Below are 13,815 nucleotides of genomic sequence, written 5' to 3'. Positions count from 1 at the left end.
TTCCTATCAATGTACCTTTCATTGATCAAGGTCCTTGCCTTTTACGCATTCAAATGAGAACTCATAGGACTCACATGCATAATTAACTCGATTGGATTGGCACAGAAACAAAATAATGTCTTTACGATAGGTTGTAAACCTCAACTCGTGTGCTAGTGATGATCGATAAGGTTTATTTGATTTGTTCTTGAAACTTTTCGAGACCATTAAGACTCCCACTGACTCCTTGACATATAAGATTCTTTTGTCAATAAACATTTCTTGACAAACAAATTTTCAAGAGTTAGTGTAGCTTGTATCAAAACACTTCATAAATTGGTCATAGTTGGTCTTTGTCTTATCCAAGACATCACAACTTTCCACATTTGATGAATGTTATAAACCTTTAATACTTTTTACTCATTGTCACAATCTTAACTTTAAGACTTGTTATTGGAACAAAGTATGATTGTCTTCTTGATTTGACCATTTCATCAATCTTTGATTCCTCTTCTTGGACATACAATTGTACCAAGACTCACTTAGAGGATCAATTGAGATATGGTTCTTAATCATTAAGACCTATCATAAAGCATAAAAGCCACTCTCCCTTCTTTTTAGAATGGAGAAACTCTTATCTTTCTGCCTATTTGATTCTTCTTATTCGTTTTTCTATTGATCTAAACCCTTTAATCAATTCAAAATTACACTTAATCTTGTTAGTATAATCATATTTACTAAACCTTTAGTAAATGATGACGAATATCTTTGTTACTCTTATGGTGAACTTGATCAACACACAACTTTGTGTACTCGATCTCCTAGTCCTTCACTTGACACTTTGTCAACGAATTAGTCTAATTATCAAATATGAAATTTCTCATTCATCATGCAACCAAGTTGCATGATTCCAAGTTTCTGTCCAATTGAAACTTGGGCGATGAGAAACTCTCCCTATTTGGTAAATTCTTGACTTTCCATAACACAATCAGAAACAAATCCATTATTGCTAATAATTTTAACATCAATTTTTCATACACGCCATTGCAAGGATAAATAAATAAAATTTAAAATCAAAATTTATTTTATTGCGGAAAAATTTGTCCTTCACAATGCAACTCATTGAAAAACTTATGCAAATACTTCTTTCTTAGCAATCTAATTCTAACTCTAAGTAGTAGCTCAAGAATCTAATCTTCGAGAAACGCAATCGAAATCCATTCCTTCACGGTTAGATTCTGCTCACTTCTTCCCTTAAGCTTCTTTTCTTTTCTTTGATCCTTCTAAACATCAATTGTAATCTTATCACATTATGTATTCAGAACCTAGAATGAAGCTTAAAAGAGTTAGTCAATGGATTTTACCTAAATTAGAGCCATACGTTTCGACTCTCCCATCTCTTAGATCTCTTAGGTAAATAGGGCAGCTTCGTCTCCAATGCCCCTTCTCTTGGCAATAAAAGCAAATTGACTCTTTTTGGAACAACACATGGAACTACTTCAGACATCGCCTTTCTCTTATGATCAAACTTTTCGATCATTGCATGTCTTTCATTGCCATTGTATATATCCACAGAGGTCTCGAAGGCAGATTCACCAATCAACTTTGCTTTTCTATTGCGCCAAACCATTGCTGATTCAGCAGCAATAAGCATATAGGTGAGATCTATAAGGGTCACGTCGCGGTTCATCATATAGTACTCTCTTACGAACTCACTATATGAGTTAGGAAGTGATTGAAGAACCCAATCAACAGCCATCTCTTCACCGATAATGGATCCTATCATTCTTAGTCTATCAATGTGCGACTTCATCCCTAGGACGTGTGCACACACCGACTTTCCTTCTTTATGTTTACTTGCCAAAAGGGCTTGAGTGATATTGAACTTTTCAATTTTACAATCTTGTGGGTTAGGGAGAATAATTAGAGGAGGAGGAGGAAGTGAAGCATGATTTCTTGTTCCTCGATCGAATCGTGGAATATCATCTTCATGTGGAATGCTTGTTCCACGGGATTTGAGAAGACCATAGTTGTCGAACTTTGACATCGGGAGAAAACGAATTCAAGTTAGTTGATTGATTGAGTCCTTGGTAAATCACCCAAATGAAATTCCAAGGCTAGGACCCAACACAATATCCTACAACTCGGGAGAGGGATGCCGTAACCCAAATGCAGAACATTTGAAGGTAAGTGAATGACGATTCACTAATTTCCACCATGAAAAACGAAAAAGAAATTTAAGTTTTAAATTCATGAAAACTCCTAGATCCTTTGAGATTCATTGAACATTTCAATGGCATGTTTAAATCTCGATATGCCCCTCTAGTTTGTGACTGGGATGCCGAGGATCACAAAGCGGGTGTGAATAACCATGCAAACTACATGGTGCCCTCACATGTTACAATCACCTATTCGATGTGCCGGTAAACCACACACGCTCCACCGAACTATGACAAACATTGATTCACCCTTTGCTACCTTTGCTTAGAACCATTTAGTGTGCCGGTAAACCACACACGCTCCACTAACATCTTCGCAAGGGCACAAAGTGTAATTTCATGGAATTGCATCAATTCACTTTTGCCTAAGTAACTAAGATTGGGAATTTGCGAAACATTTAGTTACTCTGTATTTCATTATACTTATAATGGAAGGTTTCGTCCTATCCTACCCGTTCGGCTAACGACCCTCCACTAGTCAAGAGTGCGGTGGGTAAGAGTGGATACCCATTCAATCGCCATTTTATAGGCAATTTCCTTAAACACCCCTTATAGACCAGCTTCGTGAATGAGGCCTACTAACGGTAAGACTGACTTTTACTCATACATATATATAATGTTAGACTTTTAATCTTATATATAGTATAGGGTGTATTTTATACTTTTAAAATACTATGTGGTTAACTTTAATAATTACACTTTTAATTCAATTAAATTGTTAACCTAAACTTTTATGGATTTATTAAACCTCTTTTAATTATACTCCTTAATTAATTAATAAAACCATAAAGGGGTGATTTGAACTTTTCAAAACATTACTAGAGTTTTAGAATTTAACATTTCTAATTAACCTTTTAATCAACCTTTAAATTCCAAAACTTGAGGGCAAGTTTTGAAACATTTCAAAACATTAGGGTTTTAACTATTTAAATTTCAAAACAACAAAACTTTTGGGGTTCAAATTTAAACTATAAAACCTAAAGGGATAAATTGAAACTATTTCATAAGATAATTCAAATCTAAATTACAAATAATCAAACTTTATCTAATAAAACAAGTGATTATCTAAATTTTGACAATTATCTTCTATTTTGGTAAGGATAATCACATAATAATGAAAAAATTCGGATTTTATCACAAAAACAAGTTTATGGTAATTATCCAAAACCAAAACAGGAAGAAAATCGCGAATCTGAGCTATCAAACCCTTTGACTCGTCGAGTCTGGACCTGGACTCGTCGAGTACAGCTGACTCGGCGAGTTCACCAAGTGACTCGGCGAGTCAAACATTCAGAAACTCAAAAAATCGATTTTCAGTGCTTATTTCGATCAAATATGCATCAATACAATTGAAACCAATCTAGGCTCTGATACCACTGTTGGGTTTTGGTCATAAGACATCCTATGTGCTCATACAAACCCTAATGCTTGGATCTAGGTTTCTCTATTGTACATGCTTGGAATCCAAGACTATAAACCCTAATTCTAGCATGCAAGTAATCATATTAACATGTAATTAGGTTTAAGAACATACCTTGATTGTTATGTAGTAATAACAATCCCAATTCCTCCTTGTATTGACTTTGGAATGCATAGAGTCACAAGTGTCACTCCTCTAATGGCTTACAAACACCATAAGCAAATGGAGAAGGTATAAAGAGAGAAGTGAGAGGTTAGAATTCGTATCTAGGACCTCTTGGGAAGGGATACACGAATTCATAGCCCTAGGGGTGTTTATATAGGTGTAGAGATAGGGTTTCAGTCATTATCCTTATCTAGTTGATTATCCATTAAGCAACCAATAAGATAATCCTTGAATCCTTATCATACTCGAATTCTAAGGGATTTACACCTCAAATTCGTTCACCATATATATAAGGTAATCCTTACCTTATTTTGTAACTATCACATAATTACAATTCAGCCCCTCTAGTTTAATTAATTACATTTGATCACAAAACTAATTCTTAATTAATTATTGACCAATATTAATTAAACAAATATGATTTCTCCTTTAATATATTATTCTTATAACATATTAATAAATCATATTATCCTCTCTCTCTTTATTCATTTCTCCAATCAAGTTGCTTTGGTGAAGGCAACCCAAAAGGACCATGCACCATCGGGTCAAGTACATACCAAAATAGTTATGGACTTAGACACTAATCCAACACTAATAACCTCTCGTCGTATGATGCAACGCTTAGACTCAGGTCTTTTACATCAATCTTTTGTCTTAAGTCAAATGCTACATTGATCTTGGTTCTCTGAACCATGTAACATACTCATCTTAGTCGGACTCAACATGATATAACTACTAGGGTCGGAATAATAATCATCTTCTTAGTCATTATCAAAACGATGGTAACGATATACATGAACAAAATGGAATCAATTACTAGCGTCTTGGTAACCTTGTGACTTTCCCTGATCCAAGTGCGAGTCATGTGTTTCCGGTAGTATAGGCCTCTACTACCATTCAGACCTACTTATACTCGTCCCAAGTATTGTCCCGCAGTTTGCACCAGCTGTGACATCCCTATTTCCACGACCAGAAAATATTGGTTTTGTTTATACTTTGTTTGAAAAACAGAGTAACATTTTAAATAAAAGTGTTGCAGAATTTGTTCCCAGGAAAACATGATAAATACGTTATCAAAGCATTTTCGAAGAAATGCATTTTTATTCATTTTCAAAACATTGGAATGTCATCGTCAATACAGAAACATAACTATAAACAAAACTTACATTCATTTACACTAGTGATCTACATCTCTTTTAAATCTGTCACTGTAAAGTAGCTTCATATCGACACATGTGATACAAATAAACTTGAGTGGGTCAGGTTGGGAAACCTGGTGAGTACATATGGTTTTCAACCCACAATAATATAGTTATTATGTTTAAACATCAAACAGTCAACCCAATTACCCATCCCTATTATCTTCTTTACTCTTGAGGATCTACCCTAAGAATCAGCTATTCTTCATTCATTCATTCCTAAAAATTGTCCTAAGAAATAGGCACGAAGTCCATCATTGCCAATGCCACAACTATCAATGTTATCTATTAAGCACAACTGTCAATATTACCATTTAGGCACAACTGCCAAAATTGTGACATTCTCTATTAGGCGCAACTGCCGATATTGTCCTTTGGGCGTGGCTGCCAGGGTTATGACGTTCTCTATCAGGCGCAACTGCCGATACTACCCTTCGAGCACATCTGCTAGGATGTTTAGAGTACATCGTAGATCAAAACATCTATAGGTTATGGCACAACTGCCAATGCTCATCTATAGGGTACTAAGTCCATTGCTGCCAATGTTCACTTATAAAGCATTATGTCTATAACTATCAATGTCCCTGTTTTTTAAAATCTACCGAAACTGCCCCTATTTCAAAGTTTTTTTTTTGTAATGACATCTAAACAAAAACTAAAATAAAGAAAAACAAAATTGCCTTTGTATTCCGAGATTCAATTCTTACATTCATCAAAAAAAAATCAAAGTTTATTGCATCATGTTTCGAGCATTGGTGAATAAGGTCTAATTCACAGGTTAAAAGGAACAAACAAATTTACAAGGTACTATACTTATCCAAAACACCAAAACACATATTTCTTGGTTATTCTTTCTGTAAATCTTATATTAATTTCATCTTTATGTCAAGATGTTGATTGTTGTATGATCTTTGATCAATTAGGATATACTAAAATTAAACTATCTTGATATTTCCGGATGATATGCATGGTTTTTGTTATATTTTTGCAAAAAAACAAACAATGTACTCACAATAGAACATTGTTATGCAAGAAATAAGCAGAAAAACATATATGAGATTGTAGGATCTGATATTGAGTTTATATATGGGGAAATCGAACCAAAAATAGATGAATCAAGTAGGATGCATCTCAATAAAGAAATAAGAACTGAAAGTATAATGGTATTAAAGTATTTTCAGAAAAAGGTTAGAATTATTGGTTTATGAAGATATGAAGATGAACTAACTGGATTTGTTATGATGTATCTTCTGCAGAAAACGTAATGTTGAACAAGAAAGCACAATGAAAGTCGACAATTGGAATTGGAATGAAAGTTGAAGACGTATTATTGGAGTATTCGATATCTATGTATTATAATTTGAATTGAAATACTGATTTTTTTGGATTGTTTCAAATCTTTAAAAGGATTAAGAAAAGGATATGTAACCAAAGATTGACAACGTGGATTGATTTTGTTTCCAAATAAACATGGAATTTGAATTTGAAACCTTGAACCATTCAATAATAACTTCATATAAATTTGGGATTTTAGATAGTAGATTTTATCAAATAATTAGGATTAATTCTTGAATTATTTTATTTAAATCGAAAGTATAGAGATTTTTTAGAAGATGACACGTGGCAAAGTGACAAAGAATAGGAACAAGTGGCAAAAATGAGTTTTGTTTATTAGAGGATGTAGAGAAGATTTAATATTTATTTACAATTGATTAATAATACTAAAACACCAAATATAAAATAAAGAGTAAATTATACAAATGGTCCCTATGGTTTGAGGTAATTTGCACGTTTGATCCCTAATTTACTTTTTTAACTCGGAAGGTCCCTACTGTTTGTATTTGTTACGCGTTTGGTCTATTCTATTTATTTTTGTTACGTGTTTGGTCCCTGTCTTACCTAAAAAACTATTATTTGAATATGGAAAAATGATGAGATAAGTAGGGTAAGATAAGGGGAGTGGGGTTGAGAGTGTGTTTATTTAAATAAATTAAAAAATCAGGGGCAAAATAGACTTTTTAGGTAAGACAGAAACCAAGCGTGTAACAAAAATAAACAATAGGGACCTTTCGAGTTAAAAAAATAAGTTAAGGACCAAACGTGTAAATTACCCTAAACCATAGGGACCATTCGTGTAATTTACTCTAAAATAAGATGTTAAAGTTTTATTAGTATAAATTGATGCCTCGACACTAAACTTTACGACTAGATATAATATTGGAAAATAATATAAAAAGTAAATATCAAATATAATATTATATTATTCATTAATATTAAATTAATGTTTCACTAGTACGAGTTATTTTTATTTGATTATGTTAATTATATTATTATATTTAATAATTTAAAATACAACATATAATTAACAATTCTAGTAAAATATTATAATAATACAAGTGACATGATTGTTTTGTAAAAAATGTAGAAGTTGATAACTAACAATTTTAATAAAATATTATAATAATACAAGTGACATGATTGTTTTGTAAAAATGTAGAAGTTGATAATTAACAATTTTAATAAAATATTATAATGATACAAGTGACATGATTGTTTTGTAAAAAATGTAGAAGTTGGGTATAAGGAAAATGGCTACATATCGTTCAAGTTTGTAGAAGTTGGATACTTGCATTATAAAAGTTTGGCCTCATGTTTACTTACTGTTTTGGGTTGATTGTATTCATTCGTAGAGTCCCAATTAGGGATGGTAAAAAAACCCGAACCCGATGGGGAAACCCGAAACCCGATCATTTCGGGTCGGGTAACGGGTCGTTATCGAGTTTTTTATCGGGTTCGGGGCAGGGAGTGGGTTATCCTCGCCCCGACCCGCCCCGCCCCGATTATATATATATATATATGTTCAAAAAATTTTGCTGTTAATTGTACACGTTCAAATATAAAATACTTATCGTAGATAATTTTTTTAGTTATTAACAATCTGGTGTTAATGATCATTTTTATGTGTTTTGACGTATTAAACAAAACTTAAATCAAATAATTTTTTATATAACGTCCAATTTATTTTATTAAAGTGATGCATCATGTTTTTAATTTAAAAGAGTTGCTAGAACATGTATATTTTATAAGACATTAGGGTACCCTAAAAGAGAATAAAGATTTCATTATCAGTTGGTGTAAACCCGATAAGATACCCGAAACCCGACGGGGAAACCCGAAACCCAATGGGGCGCCCCGATAAGATACCCGAAAGTTATCGGGGCGGGTTTGGGAATCCATGCCCCGCCCCGAACCCGCCCCATTGCCATTCCTAGTCCCAATTGTTTGTATCCGTATATGTTCAGCAAGTTAAAAAGAGTTTTGTCAAGCAAAGATTAATTCTGGATTCTAGTTACCGGTGGGTTTATACCACAATCCATTATATTTGTAATTAGTGTTGTTTGTTCTTTCTTGCTCCACAAAACTAATAAAAATGATATTTATATATCATATATTTTAATTTCCCTTTTTAATTAAATTTAATGATTATATAAATATTTATAATAATAAATAAATATTCCATTAATTTAATTAAAACGGATTACACAGGTAAAAGTATAAATGATAACTAAATAAAAACACTATAAAATTACCATTAATTGTAATATTTATTTTTATGATTTATTCTCTAACCCTCAAAATGATATTGTGCTTGTTTACTGTAAGATGATCGATGTTTTTTTGTTAAAAATTTCATATCGCGGGTTTTTTGTTTTTTTTTTGTTGTGCTCTTTATCTATCCTCTCGAGTTTTTTTTTTTTTTCTCATCTAATTTCTCTTTTTTTGAAATTCAAATTATAAAACCTGAAATTATTAGCGACCTTGTGAATCCCATCTCTTCCGGTACCTGATATATTCAACGAAGATCCTCTTTTTTTACCTTATATCGACCCATGGGGCGGACTATCTCTTCAAGTGCGAGCTCATCTTCCTCTTCGTTCAAATCAAACTCGAAAATAAGCATCAGATGAGTAGTAGTGTAACTCGTATCGGAAACTTTGGTTGTCTTCGGACCACATTCTTCACTATCATACTCTTTTTGCTACTTTGGGGAAGGGATAAAATTTTCCAAATCTCGTTATACTTGAATGGTCTCTTATTTCCTTTTTTATAAACTTCAAGCTCTGTCTCCAAAATTGTTTCATCGTATTCACCATTTTTTCGTCAAGGTAGCAAGTTGACGAATGTCCCGTTAAATTTTGTGATCATTTTATTCATTTCATGAAACTTGCTAGTGAATTGGTCTTTTGTTCGGTACTCACCACGACCGATAACGATAGGAAACCGCTCTTTAATGCATCGCCAAAAATGCTCCTCTTTTTGCATAGCCCTGGATTTTGGGATCATTCGAGATTTCGACCCATGATTTTGTTAATTTGTTCTATTCTTCTGATATCCATTGGTGAGGGGTCGCATTTTCTTTAACCGATGCTTTTCGGCTATTCAGGTTGGGTTTACTGAATAAATTCGACTTTCGGTGTAGGGGTTGGCTTCTCGAAACGTAGTATTCAGGTATAGAGATTTTTTTTTTTTTTTACAATAAAGATGGGTTAACGAGCTACATGGTGTTATGATATTTGTTGGTAGTAAAAGTGTTGTGGTTGAAGTAGTTATTGGGGTCGGGGCTAAATTATAGAAGGATCAAGTTGTGGTCAGGAAACTCACATATCTAAATGACGATTATTTGCAGTCCGTGTTCTTGAACCTCTTGCATGAGATTTGTTTCTAACGGTTCTTGAGATGAGATTGGTAGGATGGTTGTTTGGATTTATTTTTGGAGTGAAAAATGGTAGTATTCTATGTGAAATAAAGTATTTTAGTTGTGTGAGATTTAATTTTATTTTTAAACTAGTAGTTTAAGACCGTTGGAATGGGAGATGGATAGTTTTTCTTATATGGTGGTCTTCTCCCGTAATAACATCAACCCACGGAAGCTCTGGCCGGGGTGGTGTTCACTGCACCACCGCAGTGACACGTCACCCACCGTAGGGTGCGGTCAAGCTCAATATCGTTTGGTCCAAGGTCTTGTTGGCTGCCTCAAATATCCCATTCATATGAGATTTGGGGTCTGAATTAACCCATAAGTTTTTAATAAAGAATTTTAGACACTTTTTTCTCACATTTCCTTTTGTATTTGCAGTCGGTTTTGTGTTCAAGAATGTGTTCTTATCTTGGAAATGAGACAATATGAAACCTATTATATGGTTTTAGATGGGTGATCGGATCATATAAGTAAACAACAATACAAAGTGGAATATCACGTTTTTCCTGACCCAAACGTGAACATCTCCACAAACACTCGCATATTCGACTCGTTTGCTTCTTCATCTTACTGCTACAGGCGACGATTTTCAATGACGAACTTGAAGCCGGATTCTCCTCTTCTTCGTCGCATCGTCCTATCTTTCCTCGATTTCCTCAATTCTGGTTAGCTCCTTTGTTCTACTTGTCCCTGGCTCTATTTTCTTATACGCGATAATTTATTATATGCATTTTTCGGGGTGTATATATATTTCAATCGTTTCTCGATAGAACTGGAGATACTGATGCTAAATACCGATATCCTTTTGACGTTTAGTGCAATTTCCTTGTTGGGATGCCATTCTGATAAAAGATCGTTATTAGGTTTACCATCTTCTGTTGATTGATGATAACTGTAGAGCATTGGACATTAGGGGAATTAGGGTTTCTATATCAATTGAGGCTTACATACTTGTTGAGATGACATTAATTTGATATTGTGCGCATAATTGTAAGAGCTTGGTCTCCTACAAAGGAAGAGATCATCGACTCCATATTTTTTCACGCAGAGATATTATTGGTGACCTGCGCAAAAGTTTATATATTCTGCCATTTTTATGCCTGAACATTTGTGTGGCTTCATGCTCTTATTGACAGTTCCACCAAAACCTGTTTTACAGTTGAACCTACCTCCGATAGTGATGCTGAAAGTCTTGAGGTTGCAAAGGACTGCTTATCTGAGGTTTTCAAGATTGATTCATCATCTACTTCCAGTCTACCAAAATCTGATTCTCTCATTGAGATTTTCAAATCACAAACAGGAAAGAATGAGATTAAGTCAGATAAAAACCATGAGGAACCTCAAGCAGATACATCCCATACATCGTGCACAAATAATAATGTGGATACTAAAATTCCTGGGACATCACAATCTCTGGTATTCATGTTTTGTCTTCTCCCTATGATCTTTCACTAGTGTTATGCATTATATGTGTCTGTTCTGTTGAGATCCATAAAAGGATGAATCTTTTTGGTTTATAACTTCATTCTTTTACATGGTCACAATTTATTTTTTGTTAAATTAGTTGATCATGTATTGATTGTTTTTAATGTTATCACCACCACTATGTTAAATAAAAAAAAATGTATGAGTCACATAAGCATGTTACAACTTATGAACTAATTATAAGTTTGGAATATTATATATAAGTTTGTGTTTGGTTGCCAAACGCTTTTGATGCTGCTTTAATGATCTTATTTTAATGTCTTTATACTTTAAAACTATTATTAAGTGGTAATGGATATTCATTTTTTTTTCCCTTTTTGATGCTTTACTTCTTATGTAGAATGACACCAACAAAGGGGATACTGGAACCATAGGTAAATCCTGTTTATTTTTTAATATATATTTTTGAGATATGTGCATACCTTATATTTTGCATTTATGTAGACCTGCACTTATGTCATACAAGATGATAATTTAGGGTAAAATTGAATGATATTATGGAAGCACTTGTTATCTATGAGGTATCTATAAGCAATCACCATAGGAAACAAACATTAGCTTAACATCATCTATTTCATTTCTCTTTTGGGAAAAAAAACGTCTATTTCTTTTATGTTTATCTTTATGTAGATCTTTTTAAAGGCTTAATTCATATTGCATTATTGTTAGGTGTACGTGAACGTGAGGATGAACTTTTTGGTCAATTCTTTAGCTCACTTGAAAAGGTTCATTATTTTGGGACTACACCTAATGGAGATGATGAACAAGCACTCGATAGAGCTACACATTTGTTTCATAATGCTTTAACGGTATATAATATATTATATTAACTTAAAAAAAAAAAAAATCAAATCTTTTTTCTCATCTCAATATCATGTTCATTTTCTGACACTTGTTTGATACAAGGAAATGAAAATTTCTGGATCTGAAGAATTTGATCTTAAAAAATTAGCCGATACCTTCAAATTACAAGGTAACTTTTACTCAAACCTTATTATCACTATTACTTTTAATCATATATATATATATATATATATATATATATATATATATATAAATGCTGACTGGATATTTATTTATTTATTTATGTGTATAGGTAACAAGGCTATGCAATCAAAGTTGTATTCTGGTGCAATTGAGCTTTACACCATTGCTATAGCACTTTGTGATGATAATGCTGTTTATTATTGCAACAGGTGATTTATTTACTTTACTATAATATAATAATTGGAGTTTACATATTAAGTTTTTGGGATTATAAAAACTTTTTCTTTTTGTAAAATATAAAATTAGGGCAGCAGCTTACACCCAAACAAACCAGCATACAGAAGCAATTGATGATTGCCATAAAGCAATTGAAATTGATCCAAATTACAGCAAGGCTTACAGTCGTTTAGGGTTTGCTTATTATGCTCAAGGCAACTACAGGGATGCTATTGATAAAGGATTTCTAAAAGGTTTGTAATTATAAACTGGGATAAAATATTCATGTGTCTTAATAAATTGATTTCATTTTTGGTTTGATGCAGCTTTGCAATTGGATCCGAATAATGAATCTGTAAGAGGAAATATTCAGGTTAGTTCATTTTTTTTTATTTTTGTGTGATATTTTTTTCAGCATTCTCATATAATATTTTATGTGAATGTTAATATTTTCAGGCAGCAGAACAAAAACTCAGAGAAGAACAACAAAGAGCCAATCGTGGCCAGGTATGAAAAATAAAATAGAAAAAGAAAATACATATTTTGAGAAACGTGAGTTTGATTGTTAGTTTTATTTTATTAAAAAAAAACAGAATTCAAATTCAACAAGTCATTCAAATGAAGATCATTCTGGTGGTGGTGGTTTTGCAAGGGGGAGTGTGCCAATTCCACCTTTTCCATCCATGCCATTTAATGTGAATGTGAATGGTCAACCTTTTGACATGGCAAACATGTTTAGGAACATGGCTCAGGGTGGAATGGGAAATCCATTTCCCAATTCCGATTCCAATTCCAATTCCAATGAGCCAGGAATAAGAGTAGGAGTGAATGTTGGAGGAGAACAAATGCAAATGCCGGAGGAGATTCTCAGATCTGTGTTTGAGGTTTTGTCTGATGGAACAACATCGCGTGTTAATCCACAAGACAATCCCAATGGAAACTAGCTACACTGTCAGACTTTGGAGGATATGTTGAGAGTTTGTGTTGGTGAGAGTTAGATTTGAATATATAGGTTAGGTTTTACTTTTTCAAGTATTTAAAAAAAATGTTGCTAAATTTTGGTGATTCTTGCATATGGTTGATATATTGGATTTGATGAGTGGTGTCCAACATTTTCTTAATGCATTACTATGAAAACACATGACATGACTCGTTTTCAAGAAATTTGAGGCAAACTTCCCGGATGTGGAGGGCATTTGAGCATTTTACTCTAATTTGTTGACATTGGTTTCTTTTATTGCTATGAAAACATTGAGATATGTTTGGTGGAGATAGTGGGAGTAGGAAAATTGGATGATTTATATTCAAGTTGTATGGTCAAAAGTCTTATTCCATGATATGTTAAATTTTAAATTTTAAATTTGATTTTGAAAGTTTATTAAATTT

General features: G+C 33.0%; 1 protein-coding gene across 1 annotated transcript; it reads left to right on the top strand.

Moving 5' to 3' along the window:
- Positions 1-10,129: 10,129 nt before the first annotated feature.
- Positions 10,130-13,528, top strand: TPR8 (Tetratricopeptide repeat (TPR)-like superfamily protein). The gene is made up of 10 exons (XM_078961142.1): positions 10,130-10,406; positions 10,901-11,157; positions 11,567-11,600; positions 11,896-12,035; positions 12,133-12,199; positions 12,323-12,422; positions 12,520-12,683; positions 12,756-12,802; positions 12,886-12,936; positions 13,023-13,528. Exons 1-10 carry the CDS (start codon positions 10,334-10,336, stop codon positions 13,371-13,373), a joined length of 1,284 nt encoding a protein of 427 aa, XP_078817268.1. The 5' UTR covers positions 10,130-10,333; the 3' UTR covers positions 13,374-13,528.
- The last annotated feature ends 287 nt before the right edge of the window (positions 13,529-13,815 follow it).

The sequence above is a fragment of the Lactuca saligna genome, chromosome 6 (assembly GCF_052625555.1).
Source record: "Lactuca saligna cultivar CGN05327 chromosome 6, ASM5262555v1, whole genome shotgun sequence".
Lineage (NCBI taxonomy): Eukaryota > Viridiplantae > Streptophyta > Magnoliopsida > Asterales > Asteraceae > Lactuca > Lactuca saligna.
The sequence above is the reverse complement of the archived record's forward strand: the minus strand, read 5'-3'. Positions and strand labels throughout refer to the sequence as shown.